At 40.4% G+C, this 15,426-nt stretch overlaps 1 protein-coding gene across 3 annotated transcripts in view; it reads right to left on the reverse strand.

The window, feature by feature from the left end:
- Positions 1–15,426, reverse strand: part of LOC111239405 (ubiquitin carboxyl-terminal hydrolase 2-like) — a 41,953-nt gene that overhangs the window by 24,718 nt on the left and 1,809 nt on the right. For 2 of the 3 annotated variants that reach the window (XM_022769280.1, XM_022769278.1), the window contains exons 2-3: positions 14,565–14,686; positions 5,145–5,970 (exon numbers count right to left, since the gene is read on the reverse strand). In XM_022769280.1, the coding sequence (XP_022625001.1) occupies positions 5,145–5,909 (765 nt within the window). In that variant the 5' untranslated portion in view covers positions 5,910–5,970; positions 14,565–14,686. Of the gene's footprint in view, positions 1–5,144; positions 5,971–14,564; positions 14,687–15,344; positions 15,408–15,426 lie in introns of those variants that run through there. The other variant, XM_022769279.1, reaches the window with a different exon arrangement.

Genomic DNA, 15,426 nt, shown 5'->3' on the forward strand with positions numbered 1-15,426 from the left:
CCTGTTCTTGCTAGAACTCCAAAGTCAAGCACGAGAGAGGAGATGCAAATCTATATTGAGATGGTTTTTGGCACTTAATACCACAAATATATCTTCTTAAGGATCAATACTTCAAATAAAACAATGATAAAATGTAAAATATGGGACCTTTTAAAATTCGTAACGAATCCAAAGAAACACATGACAGCTACATGATGTGTTGTGACAGTAACAGTAACAATAAGACTGTATACAGCAAAACAAACACTGTCAATCTTATACTTAGTAAAGTCATTGAAATGCTTACATCATATGTTTTTTACATGTTCCGATCTGATTTGAATATTATGCATGAGAATCAGGGAAAACAAGGGTGATGATAGTCATGTTAACCAGCTTGCCTTACTCATAAACATGGCACAAGATGAACTGGACCATGAGGCACCAGCAGCTGCTATTTTTGTGTTGTAAGCTTCTGAGAAACTATCAGGATTGGGTTTACCTTACTTTGCCAATGCTATTTCAGGACACATTTCTACACTGGCATAAGTGAGTTTAAACATTCGTATTAAAACAAGAGGAGAGTGAGTATTAATTTATGTTTTCTCTCATTCTGTTAGACTGGTATCTTCAAATTCACTGGACACTCAGAGACTGGTAAAAAAACCCACACATTACATTCTAGTTATTGAGACAAAGGATAAAGTGGGAAGAATATGTGGGAGGGTACTTATAGCTGAAGCTGTATACCTGCTGTATATCTGCTGCACTGCGTTCAATAAAACTTTGGAAGCAGAATAAAGAGGTGGTTATCTTCACAGGAAAACAGGGAGCAATCAATCTGGGGTAGAGGGATATGTAGTTGTTTGTACACTAAACATGACCAGTGACCAGACAGCTGGAGTTTGGGTTGAGCAATAAAACTGTCTGTAACAAGGCACTGCTTATGGGATTTCAATGCACACAGAGCAATTTAAGTGTGTAGATCATATTATTCTAGCTGTAAATGTTTTGGATCTATGCTATGTTGAAACACAGCAGGAAGGCACAAAGGAAAAAAGCTTTAATGTAATACTGAAATTTTCGAATATTGCTCACTCTGTTTCACAATTCCTGGTTCCTCCAAGTTGCTCATACCACTGAATTAGGACGTGATGCAGCACAGCTTAAAATGCACAGTATAATAAAGTTAACTTATTGAACTGGGCATTGAGAATTCACTTGATTATTGCGGCTAATATCCAAAACTGATCATTTCATAATATTAGAAAACTGTTTAGTTGCTGATATCAATTACTGTATATCTCTAAACCAAAAGACTATTTGATCTGTAGTGGCAGAATGTCTTCAATACATCTGGAAAAACTGTAAATCAAAGTAAAAAATTCCTAAATATATTTTTGCTAAAAACTGATGAAAATTATAAGAATGACAGAAAATAACTGGCTACTATTTTGACAATCAATTAATTGTAGTCATTTTTTTTAAAGCAAAAAATTTAAAATCTCTTGTTCCATTTTGTCACTTGTGAATTATTATTCATCTTGTTAGTAAAGTAAATATCTTTGGGTTTTGCACTGTAGATTAGACAAAACATTATACTTTAAAATGTCATCGGGAACTTATGATGGGCTTTTCTTTGCTATTTTCTGGCCATGTGTAGATCAAATGGTTAATCAAGGAAATAATCTGTACATTAATCAATAATGAAAACCCCTGATAATAAGCATCTGAGTTTATGCTAAAATTGTTTGGTGTTTACTGCTAGGTGAAGGTGGATTCTTATGATGGACAAAACAAAGCAAAGATTCCCTCCTTTGTAACAAAAAAAAAAACAAAGCAGCACTCCACAGAGTTGCCTGACGATGGCTGAGCTAACTTGACACGAGGAGAGTTCACTAAGTGGTCACAGGGGCTGTCACTGTGACGCTCATCAGATAAGATCATTCATAATTTTTCCCCCTAAAATGTGTCAGACATCAGGCACACCCCACAGCACACACCCACTCTACATGACTGTCATATTGCAAGGATTTCTAATGGGTGACACAACTTACATGCACATATGCAGGCCAGCACATACGCACATCTTCGACTGAGCTTTATCAGCAGACCATCAGACAGTATAACCATACAATCATATGTAGCTAATGATTGTTTCCCAAATTGATTGCTGTTCTGATTAATGTATTAATTGTTTAGTCTAAGAAATGTCTCCAATAATGACACATGTCCAATAAAGTTTAGTTATTTTTACTTAAAAGAAAAGTTCAACAGAGTAATGTGTGTACATTAAATGTGTAGCTGGAGCCAGCTTAGCATAAAGACTGGGCAGCTCGCCTGGCTGAGGTCTCCACTGTCTGCCTGGCAACTGCTCCCCGTCTAGAAATAGTCCGTCTGCCATATAAGCCACCCTAAAATGGTGATGATTGCTCGATTAGCAAAATGACAAGACATTTCATGTCAGTCAACTTATCCATTCAAGTGAGACTATGGAATTTTTTAAGAAGATATAACATATTCCTCCTCTGACAAATGAGAAGGCAAATTCATAGCAACAAAATGCATTTTCTCAGTTCAACACACTGACAGGTTTTGCTGCTACAAGCCTGACATGATCTGGTATGAGCAGTAGTTTATGGTGGCTAATGCTTTCAAATGTCAGCAAACCTTTGAATGATGTTCCTGTGGACAGGACATCACTGAGTCATTTGACTGACTTGAATACTTCTTATTCTCCTCCTGTGCTACAGTATATGAAATTTACATTACATATAAAAAGTTACACAGTCTTTCTTCAACTATTTCAGCTCTACACATTAATATTGCGGAAACATAACACAATATTAAACTCCAGACCTTCACTGAGGTTCATTGCAACCTCAGTGTTTTGGGCCTTATCAGTGCAGACGCCCAGTCCTGAGGGGAGCGGGTGATTAAATGTGCCTGGACTAACAGAGGCCTGGTGTTAATTAACAGTACAAACAGGCCAGCTGGTGACATCCAGCCATGAACTCCTCTGTCCGAGCATGATGGATAAGTGTTGATTACTTGATAAGTTGAAACTTGCCTGTTCCACCGCAGTGGAAGTCAGATGTATTTTACTGTCTCTGTCCCGACTAAACAATGATTTTTTTATTTTTTTTTGTGACCAAGATGTTTTGACGTGAGGTCGTATGAGTCAGTGACCAAAACTGTTATTGACGCAGGGTCCATGATTACGTGGAATAAAATCAGCCTCCTTCTGTGTCACATATATACTGTATACTTTCAAATGAATGTTTCTAGCAAAATAAAAAAATCTTTTTATCCAGAGCTTAATTTTCAGTTTTAGTACAACATCTCTTTGTTATTCAATCGGTCATTCAGTAGTCTCATGGTGATGACTAGATCTTCATCTTTGTCTCAGGAGAGCCAAAGATTTTGTAATGTGAGGCTCGTGTTAGGTCACATTTATCTGTTTCTGAAGGGCGACTTGTACGAGCTAAACAGAAGCACCTGACTAATTAGAAAACGTACGGCTGAGTGTGTTAAACCTCCCGTACTCCATATGCTAGAGTCATTCAAGTGCATACAGCAAGTACGTGTCATGAGAGTGACAACACACTGTACAAAGCCAACATCATCGAACATAAATATTTTTTGGTACTAACCTGTCATAGCACGCTGTCAAATACTAAATATATACAAATTGTTCAATGTGATTTTCCTCAGATGGCTGTTTGTTTTAAAGGCCCTGCACACCCTTGGTGAACTCACACAGCTGATTTGAATTAATTTGGCTGATTAGACCTCATCTCAGGACCATGTGTGTTTGTGTGTGTGTACAGACACTGATTAGTACAGTGTGTGATGACCTCACATAACTCTCAGTATATGGTTTGGTGCTGTTGTGTAGAGTTTTAATTAACAATTATTTTTTGTTATCAATGAATTATAACTCCATTATCATTTTCTTGTATGCCTGGTTAATTGTGTTGTCTATCAAATGTCAGGGAATAATGAAAAGTTGCCATTACGTCTCTCCAAAGCCTAAGATGACATCCGTCTGACCAACAGACTAAAAACCAAAAATATTCAATTTACTGTGACATAAGACAGAGTCAGCAAAGCAAAAAAAAAGTTACCCAAACAATGACTTCATTTGAAAAATATTGCTGATGAATTTCCTGTTAATCAACTAATTGTTTCAGTTCTATTGTTGGATAATAAGTAATGCTGTTACACATTATTATACATGCACATTCTTTAGCTATATTGCTGTTTTATGGGGTTCCATCACAAGATTATCTATAAATACATACAGAATGAGTCTTCCTTTTAATGTGGTGAGCAATCAGGAAAATTAATACATATTATAATGAATATGTGTTTGATCCCATGTTTTAAAATTATATTTTGAGATATAACAGGCTGATAACTACCTGAAATGTGCAGAAAAGCACTTTCAAGCAAAGATTAACCACAAATTCTCCCTAACTCTCTCCTCCACCCTCCTCCATTCATGGTAACAGGTTATGAGGACTAATCCAGAGGGGAAGTGGGTCAGTTGTGTTTTCTGACCTGCATAGACAAGACTCGGTTCATTAATACTGAACTGAGAGAGGAGGCTAGTGGCCTGCAGACCCAGCTCATCATAGCCCTGTGGCTCCTTCAGAGAGGTGTAGGCTAACTAATTGGTGGGTTGGATGGGGTCAGGTGTCCATGCTAAGAGCTCATTTGACGCAAAAGCATGGAACTACTTACATACACAGAAATAACGACCTCCAGTTTGTATATGATAGGACTGTTTCTTATTATGTTAGGAGACAATACTGTTACTGTTTTACTGAAGCGCTCAGTCTACTAAAGAACATGTGAAAGGCATGTGAAAGAGTGTGACACACCTGGTGTATTATTGTACAACAGGACTCCAAGTGCACAGAAATTAATTTGAGCAATAGTGCCCCCATATGGTAGAAAACAGTACTCTCAGAAGCAACAAAGAATTGTGAGGCTTTATCGTGTGAGAAACTAGAAAAATGAGACTAGTGTGCCTCTTTAGTGACGACTGCAGCTTTGATTCCATTCAGCCTCGCTCTGCCTCTGGGCACTGATCCCCTCTGGAGCAGTACATCCTCAATAAAAGCAGCAACCTTTAAGCCAGCATGAGGAGATTCTCTTACCGTGGAGTCCCTGGTGGGGGAGTTGGACAGCCTGCTACTTCTCGGCTCCCATGTCGAAGAGCTGAATACTCTGCTGCTGCTGCTGCTGCTGAAGGCCTCCTGGGTGGAGCTCCGCGAGAGGGCCTCCTGAGTAGAACTCCGCGACAGGCCTGAGTAGCCTGTGCGTGAGCTAGTGCCATACGAGTCGGACACATCGCTGGTCCGACTGCGGTAGCTCCGCAGGGCACTGGTGGAAGAGGACGGGGTGGAGGAAGAGGAGGTGTCGTTGAAGCCCAGAGAGGCCAGATCCCTGCTCAAGTCACTCTGAGATACAGATTTCCGTCGGTTGAGCGAGATGCTGGAGGCCACCGGTGAAGAGGAGAGGTAGCTGGACTGGGCCGAAGACGAAGAGTAGGAACTGTAGCCGGTGTAGGCCGACCCACCACTCAGCCCTGACCCTCCATAGCTCTTGATGGGGGTTCTGCTGAGGCTCTCACTCCGGCGGCTGCTGCTGCTGCTTCCGAGAATGTCGCTGCGCGGGATGGTTCGACCCCGGTCGCGATCAGGGTCTGAGGAGGTGCTGTAGTTGCGGCTGCGGGCGGTAGAGCTGCTCAGATAGCTGGACGAGGAGTAACCTGAGGAAGAGGTGGGGGACTTGTAGGAGGACAGCCTGTCCCGCTCGCTGTATGAGCTAAGGCCGGGTGTCAGGGAAGAGCCATAGGAGCTGTAGTGGCTGGTGTAGGAGGGGCCAGCGTAGCGCTTGGCGGTGGAGGAGACGCGGGACATGCTGCTGCTGCTGCTGGTTTCTCAGCCACGGGGAGGCAGAGCCTCTGGAAGACTGCATCGACTGCAGCAACAACAAAGAGACACGAGTGTTATTCATCAGCAACAATCACATCCACACTTACATTACAGCAACAATGTAAGCAGCATCAGGACATCATTTATTCTTGCTTCACTGAGCATTCATTTAGTTTTTAAGACACAAAACGATTTAACTTACAACTGAGGGACACCAGTAAAGCTGGTGAGTTTTAGTGAGTTGTTGATTCAAGTGTATGATCAGTTTGGAGGATGTAGTTTCTAGCCTAGCCTCACTGATGTAAATGGGGTGGACAAAATAATAGAAACACTGAATGTAATAGAAAATTGAGCATATACTGCATGTATCTGGCATGTCTTATACTCTAACAAAACATTATGTTACTGACAGTTTATATAATAAATTGGTGGTGTGCGGTATTTTGTAAAGTTTTGCTAAAAAAAAAAGACTGTGACTATTAAATTAAATTAATTGGTGGAGTGGCCCTTTAAAAAGAACATTAAATCTATCTATGGCCACTGACATAAAACCTCTGCATTAGAGTCCATCCCATCTATCTATAGGCTTTTACAGTGCACGGCTGGTTACCCAGGCCTGAGATTTAACAAGTGTAGCAGACATGGATATTATACCATAAGCCTACATCACATAACTATGAGGAGCATGATACACTTTGCTGGGGAGACAGATCTGTAGTGACACAATTAGCAGTAGCTTGCATGCTTGCTGGTGCACTATTTAAGTGCTATGTAATGCTGAAGGAAGGCACAGCATCTTCTTCTGGGCTTTAAATCCCACTCACGTGGAAAACACACTGGAACTCTCTTCTCCTACCAACTTGAATCCTGTCCTAAAATCAAGGAGGTAAATAAATAGTCTCTCCATGTTATTTTATCATCTCAAATTGCAAAGCCCCTCTCTTGCAGGACACCTGCACCACCCTTCCTCCGTCTCTCGGTATACTGTGCATCTCCCACCGCTATAATGGGAGAGTCCAGCTGGGTGTTTGAGGTAAAGACAGGCAGTCAGCACAGTGTGTTCCTGTGGCAGAGAGAGGCTCTTGTTCACTTACACAGCAACGTTTGAATAAATAAAAGTATCTGGTGTTGTTGATCCGTGTTGAGTTTAGTAGGAGAGGCTCCAGTTTCTTTAATCTGTCTCTTCTCTCTCTCTCTCTCACTGCTCCCTGTACTCTCTTGCTCTCTCTCCTCCTCCTCGGCACCCGGCCTTCTCTCCGAGTGCACCTACTTCTCCTCCTCCTTCTGGGTCTCTATCGCTTTCTCCCTCTGCCTCCTTCTCTCTCTGTGACCACAGGTTTATCAATAATTCAGCATATGGATCTGGAGTAGGCAGACAGGCAGCATGCTGAAGACAGGCAAATACTCACTGCTGGCCAAAATACACAGACGCAGGCCAGGCAGCTGTAGCCGTTCAGTTGAGTACTGCTAAGCCAGCCAAGCTAATAGCACCAACAACCTGGCCTTGCTCTGAGTCAGCCAGCTGAAGCCAGACTCGGTACATGTTCGAGGTTTGTTTCTATCATTTGGCAGCAGCGGCATTTGGAGGATTATTTTAGTTTTGGCGCTGTAGTTTACATGGCAACAGTAAAAACTGGACAATGTGTCTCTGACATCACTAATAGTTTTCTGATGGGATGAATCCTGGGTCTGGATTTATTCTCCACCACCACCTTTGTCAGTTACCAGACTGAGACCAGAGAATTACCAAGTTAGGCCAATGTGGCAGGAAGCTCGGCAACGGGCTGAGATGGAATGAATAAGCATCAACCACCACGACTAGTGTCATAATTTGAGTCAATTATAAAACAAGACAATTAGCCCCCAAACATCCTCATCTTTAAGACTAAAGGTGATCAATACACAAATGACCAAATCTTTAACACTCAATCTTGAGGCCTGAATCAGTAGCTTTCTGCACTGCTGGAAGAAGCGCCGACAATCAGCTGTGAGCTTTGATACACAGTATTTCACTTACAGCTACAAACTTGAAAATCTGATGTAATGACTCTAATAACTGATATTGGTTGTTAAGCTATTAACTTTATTCCCAGTGCTCATATAGGCCTCGTTCTGTACTGAAAAGAAACGGTTTGATCCAACATCAGACTAAACTCACTTAAAAATGCAAAGCTGAACTGAATGCAAAATAACATCACAATGTGCAGTGATGTGACTGTTTAGATTAAAAGCTCCGAGAACCTGTTTTCTCAATCAGCTACTTTCTATGACTGATGTGGCCCTGGACAAGCACGTCATTTCCTGCCAACGTTACAACATTTTTTTTGTCAGTGCTTTTATCATTTGTCTGAAGAATAATTTAAGTAATTTATCAAAGAAAAATTCAAAATATTTGCTTTAAATACTTTTAGATTTGAGAACGAATCACTTTTCTTTTTGTTTCAAATCAGTGTAAACTGAACAGAAATCAAAAAAACATTTGAATATATCATCTTAAGAGACTGGGAAACTGGGATGGACATTTTTCACTGTTTTCTGACATTTTATACATAAAATAATTAATCAATGAATTTAGAAAAAGATCGACAGATGAATCGATAATGAAAATAATTGTTAGTTACTGCCTTAGTGTTTTCTGTTAGTAATAATAGCTGAAAAAAAACTAATTAAGTTCCAGTATTCTTATCAAAAATGTTTTATGTGTTTGCTGATATATCATTATCCATTTTGTTTTTAAATATCAACATCAGCAGTGACCACAACAGTCAGTCTCTGGTGTTTTCTTACATGCTTTCACATTGCCTTCAACATTCAGATTTCAATGATCCATTACATTCATATTAAATGTGATTTGGTTATGTTTTATGTATTAGACAAAAGTGTGAACAGGTAAATACTGTTCTAACCCAACTCTATATTTCCATGCAGATATCCAGACTGAGAGCACATGTCCTATGAATTTGAGCTGGTCATTTGCTGCCTGAATGCAGAACGAACGCACCAAACACCATTTTCAAAGCTTGTATCTCTGACTTTGATTGAGGCAAAACTTATTCATCATTGCAAATTCCACAAATTTACGATGCTGCAGCTGTTAAGCCCACCATATCCTTATCATCACACTTGCTCAAACCTACATTTTGTGACTCCCCACACTGTGTAATCAAAGATAAAACTACAGTAAGAATCCTGGGTGATCTGCGTTACCATGAGGAGTGTTTTCTCTAACAACACAATGAGTAAGACCCGCTGTATAAACATGGCTCCTCACTAAAGCAATAACTCTCAAATGAAAGCGCTGTAATATCCAAAGACAAATTCTTATCAAATGAGGTCTGTGGTTTCCTTCGTTTATTATTTATCATTAGTTTATTTTGGGTTCAGAAACATCTTGGAATGCTATAATTCTCAAATAAGGGCAGTCTATGTGTGTTTTGAACCGTTGCCTGCACCACCTCAGCCTTGGTTGAACCAAACCCTGCCTCATCTATGCACCTCTCTGAAATCTCACAGCTGTTTCACAGCCAGAGACCCAGGGCGGCTGAGTGAAACAAGCTCAGGCCGGCCTGGTGGGCGAGCTGCTGAGAGTGAAGTGCAAACAGCGAGTCACACCCGTGGGAGTAACACCACACAACACGGACACACAGGATTGATAAGGTGATAGCAAACTATGGATTTCACTTCTGAGAGGCGATGTCTCCACGGAAACAACAAGCGCACTCGCACAAAAATGTGCCACTCACACAAATACACACACACATGCACTCTGGCTATTCTGCATTTTCAGCCTCCCCTGAGGTTGTGCTAACCAGTAGTTACCATGGCTACCGTGGCAACAAGCTGCATTTGTTTGCTTCCTACCAACGCATTAAGAGCTTAAAAGTAGCACCAGGACATATTCCACAGCCAATTTACACTTACTATCAGAGCTTCAGCCTAGCGGCTGTGTAATGCTTTGTATTCCCCTCGCCCCTTTAGAGAACCACCAAGGAAATGAAAAAAAACTGCCTAACAAGCCTCTGTGCTGCTGGAAAATTGATAGAACAGGATTAGATAAAATCAAATCTGAAAAGTCAGAGAAAAACAGGAGGTGGAAATATGTCAGAGTGAAAATACAACGTTCCACTGTTATGAATGAGCTGGTTTGTTCTTCTAACTTCTACTAAATCTGTATTAAGAAAGCTGTCAACACAGTGGCAGAAGTGACGGCATGAGCGCAGGGATGAGAAGATTCTAGCAGCTGACTGCTGGCAATTCTTGGCAAAGAGCTGGAGAGATGAGGTTTCACTTACTGGGCAGGTTTCAGAAAACCAAGCTAAAAACCTATTGGGAGCCTCACTTTCACTACCTTTCACTAACTGGATTCAAGAACAACTTAGAGACAAAAATGGAAATAAAACAAGAATACTGAGAAAACACTAGCAACTAGTGGTTAAAATAACAATTCACACTGGTATAACTTTACAATACACAAGTTTTCTGTCCATTCACAAAGTGTCAACACCAGCAGTACCAAAGCTCACCTGAGTGTCACTAACGACGTACTTAATTTTTATTTTAAAGCTGCAAAGCTGCAAAAACATTTTTTATTTCATGAATGGAATAAATGACTATGTGTAATGTAAAAAATGTGAAAGACAAATTATCTTTTATTTGAAGGATCTGAAACTACAGATAAATACTATGAAAAAAATAAGCCTTGCTAATATGGAGAAAAATATTTCTAAGACGTCTATAAAATCTATAAAAATGTATGTATTTTTAAATATAAATGTGGATTTCTCAGAAGTTTGTTTGATTTTGATTGGGTCTATTATCTCACTGAAATGTGCCTCTGTTGATAATCCGTTATTCTAATCAGGCAGTGAGTCAGATCTCTTACAGTACATATTGTCCTCCCAGGTCTCCTATGGCCTATTAGAGAGCAGAGCGGATCTAAAGTGCGTTCAGAGAGTATGTGTGATGACGCAGGATGCCACGGCCGCCGTACTCCGGGGTGACATTGCATTACTGTGACATCAGGATGGATGCTTTCTTGTAGTTTGGAGTGAGAGTATGTGTGTGTGTGTGTGTGTGTGTGAGTGTGTGGGTGGGTGTGCTGTGCTATAGTAAATGGTTAGCTCAGTCTCAGCTGAGTCAGTGCAGTTTTGAAGCGAGTGCTGTGAATCTATGTAAAAGTCAAGTTCAGATACAGCTGTTACCATGAAGACAGAGACATCAATGTGCAACAAGTGGCTTCATATTTCACCCTATAACTCAATTTGACCATAATACAGTAAATCTGCGGTGAGTCAGAGAGGATTGTTGATCACTAATATTTAACTGATTACTTTGCTGACAGTGGACAAACTTCTATTAGCAACCAAACTGCATTATAGCACATTTAACTTCAAGCCATTCAAAAACATTGACAAACATGAAGCCTGAAATTCACACTGAGCTTCCATTTCATTTCACTACATTCATTCAGCCCGACGTCCTGTACATGTGACCTGATCATTTGTACCTGGGAGAGGAGCAGGTTTGTTTTGCCCTGACCTCATATATCTGGCCCACAAACGTTATTTTTTAGACCACAGAGAAGCATCTATCAGCCATTTTTGTAGCCATGGAGAATGAAGCCAACAAATGGATGAACTGAGTATATTTTGGCAGTCAAAGGTCGAAGATCAAGGTCAATGTGACCTCACAATATATCAGGAACGCCTGGAGGGAATTTCATCACATCTGGGAAATATCTGGTTCTTTTGCAACTAAATGCTCCGCTATGTTCACCAGCTAGCCGTCAACTGTTCCTGGCTGTTGTTTGGTGCTGGGCAGTAAGTGTAGAACCACTGAACCAAAACAGTAATGTTGAGAGCTGTAAAACCGAAACAATTGGCTAAAAGGTAAAAAACAAGTACTTAGAACAGACAGGAAACTGCTGAGTTGGGTGATAATTCTCTGGGGGTTCATCACTACAAGCAACCCCTTCCACATTACACATATTTATTTGATTCATTAATATAGGAATATTGATTAGTGCAGCTTTAAGTTATACTATTAATGAAAGACTTTTATTAGCATTAGGAAAGGTCTAGGGTTTGGAAATGCCAGTCAGACTTTTGCCAGACTATAAAAACCAGTGTTGGTACATTTATAAAGCGATGCAGGACAGTAGTAATTGTAATTATGTGAACTCACTTTGATTGGTGGGCTTTTTTTTTTCGCTTCTCTATGCCACCGAAAAAGTTACCTCAATCTAAACCAAAACAACTGCAGCAGCATAAATGAACACTTACACCAGGAAAATACCATAATGCAGACACAGTGTTCCTCTCGTGGGGAATAATATAAGAAATTAACATGGGGGCTTCTAGGAGGTCTCCGGGCTTTGCTGGGTTTGGCTTGGCCTTACAGGTGGCTATATATACCCTGAAATGTGAGCAGATAAGAGACGGCCGATGTCCGTGAGGGCCACACTGACGCCCCTGCCCCCTGCCTCTCTGCCTGTTGCCAAGCATATTAAAATTAGGCTGGACTACTTCTTTACTCTGACAAGCCATAGTTGGACCTACCCCAGCCTCCCAAAGCTACCTGGGTAAACTCCATTCAACACTTGTGTTTTCCCCTCAGCCAAGTGTTACAGCACAATACTGTGTATAGTTACAGATAGGTAAAAGAAAGGAAGGGACTGAAGTTGAGGAATGCAAAGTGCTGGCACAAGAATACCCAGAGTGCAAAGTAAAACCACAAAATTAAAGTGGCAACTAAAAACATCTGGTTCATAAAGATACTATGAAAGATGAGATTTAATATCAATGTTTTTGCTTGTCCTAGTGCCTCTAGCAGTGCCTCCCAAATCTCTAGGGCTCTGACAGAAACAGCTCAGTCACCTTTCATTTTCCATCCTTGAACATACTTTATTAAACTCTCAGAAATAGGTCACATCCCCAAATGCTGCATTCAAAGGTAGCAACTGAGAAGATTTATTATTTTTCATATTTCATACTCAAATGCATTTTCTGCTACGAGTAAACTCCCTCCAGCAACTTATCCCCATTACAATCCTTCACTACAAAAACCGAAGTTTCTATAATGTGAAAACCTGGCGAGGAGCAACCAATTAGCATTTATTATTACCACCATCTGTTGGTGACTCACATGAGAGGCCATAATGGTAGCAGTAACCTCAGAGAGGAATGAATCTGAGGGCCACAGTGATTGATGCTCCAGTCTCTGCAGCTGGGCGGTGTAATTCTTTATTCATTGAGGTAATCATTTGGTCAATTAGACACATTATCATTTGAAACACCTATCAATCTCTGCCGGTCCACTGAGTGATGCTGGGAGATGCTGTAGAGCAGTACTTTACACCTGTGGAATAGTTGCACTTTTCAGCACACACTGTATGTTTATCCATTCACAAAGTCAATCAGCACCAGGGCTATAGCTTCACTCATGATGTCACTCATTTTTGATTTTAAAGGGCACCGATTATGCTTTTCTTTATTTTCTGTCAGTGTTACAATGTCCATGTTAAACGTGGCCAAAGTTTCAAATTAAGAGGTAAATGTATGTAAAGGTAAAGCATACAAATAACTATATATATAATATATATAATAACTGTAATATGGTTCAGCTTTACTGAACAGTTGTTTGGCGACAGCAGAGTAACTTTTTATTAGCAACGTTAGCTTTCATATTTTCTGTCAGCAGACGTTTTTCACTTAGTTCGAATTTTAGTGCATTTTCCATACGTATAACTATTAACAGGGGCATATACAAAATATTTTTATACACAGATTGTGACTGAAAGACAAAATCCACTGTTATGTCACATAATGAGCAGGTAATGGGCATAATATTTACAGAACAGAGACCTCCTGCTGTAATCTTTGTTGCTGTGGATCTTCATGCCGTCCACTGTCATATTCTAAACCGGATAGGGCTTGAACACTTACGAATGGATTTGAGAAATTATCATTTCCAATCAATCATGTTACTCAGTTTTATGGTTTGCCTTCAGAACCTCCACACAGGTGTGGCAGGTTTACAGATGTTTGGCCAATCAGAAGAAAATGGGCTTTTAAGGAGACCTGAGCTAATATTGCTTGTTTCAGGTGCTGTCCCACCAAATGTTTTCTGTCTCCACAAATAATCATGTTTCTCTTTCTCTGTGTACATTCTCTCCTTTGGCCACAAAATGAGTCACGTTGATAACTCAATGTTACCGCTGTCTCTCTTTTATAGCAATAACTCTATAAAGTAGATTAAATTCAAAGCAATAGCAACAATTACTTTAAATTGTATAGTCACACACAGTGACTCAGACTTCATTGCCCAAAATATTAAACCCAGTGTAAAAACATCCTGTGATTATATACCAAACAAAATTTTGAGGTCCATGTGAAATCATCTGCTTGGTCCTGCTCTCAGCGTCACCTTTCTAACTCTGTGAGTCATTGGTAAGCTGATGCATAACTTATTTTTCTAACCTTTTCTGACTCTCTTTCATAAAGGGAAAAAGAGTGAAAAAGAAATTCTGCTTTGATACATATGAACCATGCACAGTGATGTCAAACTCAACAGGAATGCAAAATAAACTACATGTACTCTGTGTGTGTGTGTGTGTGTGTGTGTGTGTGTGTGTGTAGTTACCTGCTGTAGTTGTAGCTCTGTGCGTCAGTCCCTGCAGACTGTGATAAGTCTGGGGCAGCTCATCCTACTGTTGCTACCCCACAGTGCACACACACATACAGGCTTTGTGGCACTGAATACTCCTGCAGGAAAACACACAGACAAGTTACATGTCAACAATCTAATTGGTCGAGGAAATCCTTGCCTGAGGACAGCAAACACAGCACAAGAGAAATATCTTGTTTCCTAAAGATGTACACATTCACAAAAATAGCAGAAGTCAATGTCTCTTTGATTTGTTTTGTGACACTTTACAGCAGACATGTTTAGCATGAAGTGAACGCACAGGCCACCTGTACACACATTCTTTGGACTGCATGTCCCAACATTAAAGATTGATGATGCATCATTTTGCTTGAATGATCAAATCTGGAAAAGTTGCTCAGTTATAAAGTTCAGGTAAAGAGTGTCTCTTCCAGAACTTGTTTCACAACTCACATTTTGCAATCACAACCTGCTGCTACTCTGTATATATTTTCACTACAAATACAAAATTCATGCATTTCAACTGGTGTTATGCCCTACCCTGCTGGAAGGCTGTTCTCAGTCCTTCTACTCATGCTACAAAAATCCAGAGCTTTCTCAAACATTATCCCCTATCCTCTATCATCGTCTCCTTGAGAAGACGTATCCTACGGCTGAGGAAACAGCCCACACTGTACACATTCATCTGACAAGCAGGTACCTAAAACAAGAAAAGGGAGGAAGAGTGGCGGTTAAGTTGGTTTGTAAGAGGCTCACCCTTGTTGTTCTGAGCGACCAGGCCAATAGACAGAAAGCAATGGGGTGCTTCTTGGGAGGCTGTGGCCCCAGAGTGGGAGAG

The sequence above is a fragment of the Seriola dumerili genome, unplaced genomic scaffold (assembly GCF_002260705.1).
Source record: "Seriola dumerili isolate Sdu_G_001 unplaced genomic scaffold, Sdu_1.0 BDQW01002628.1, whole genome shotgun sequence".
Lineage (NCBI taxonomy): Eukaryota > Metazoa > Chordata > Actinopteri > Carangiformes > Carangidae > Seriola > Seriola dumerili.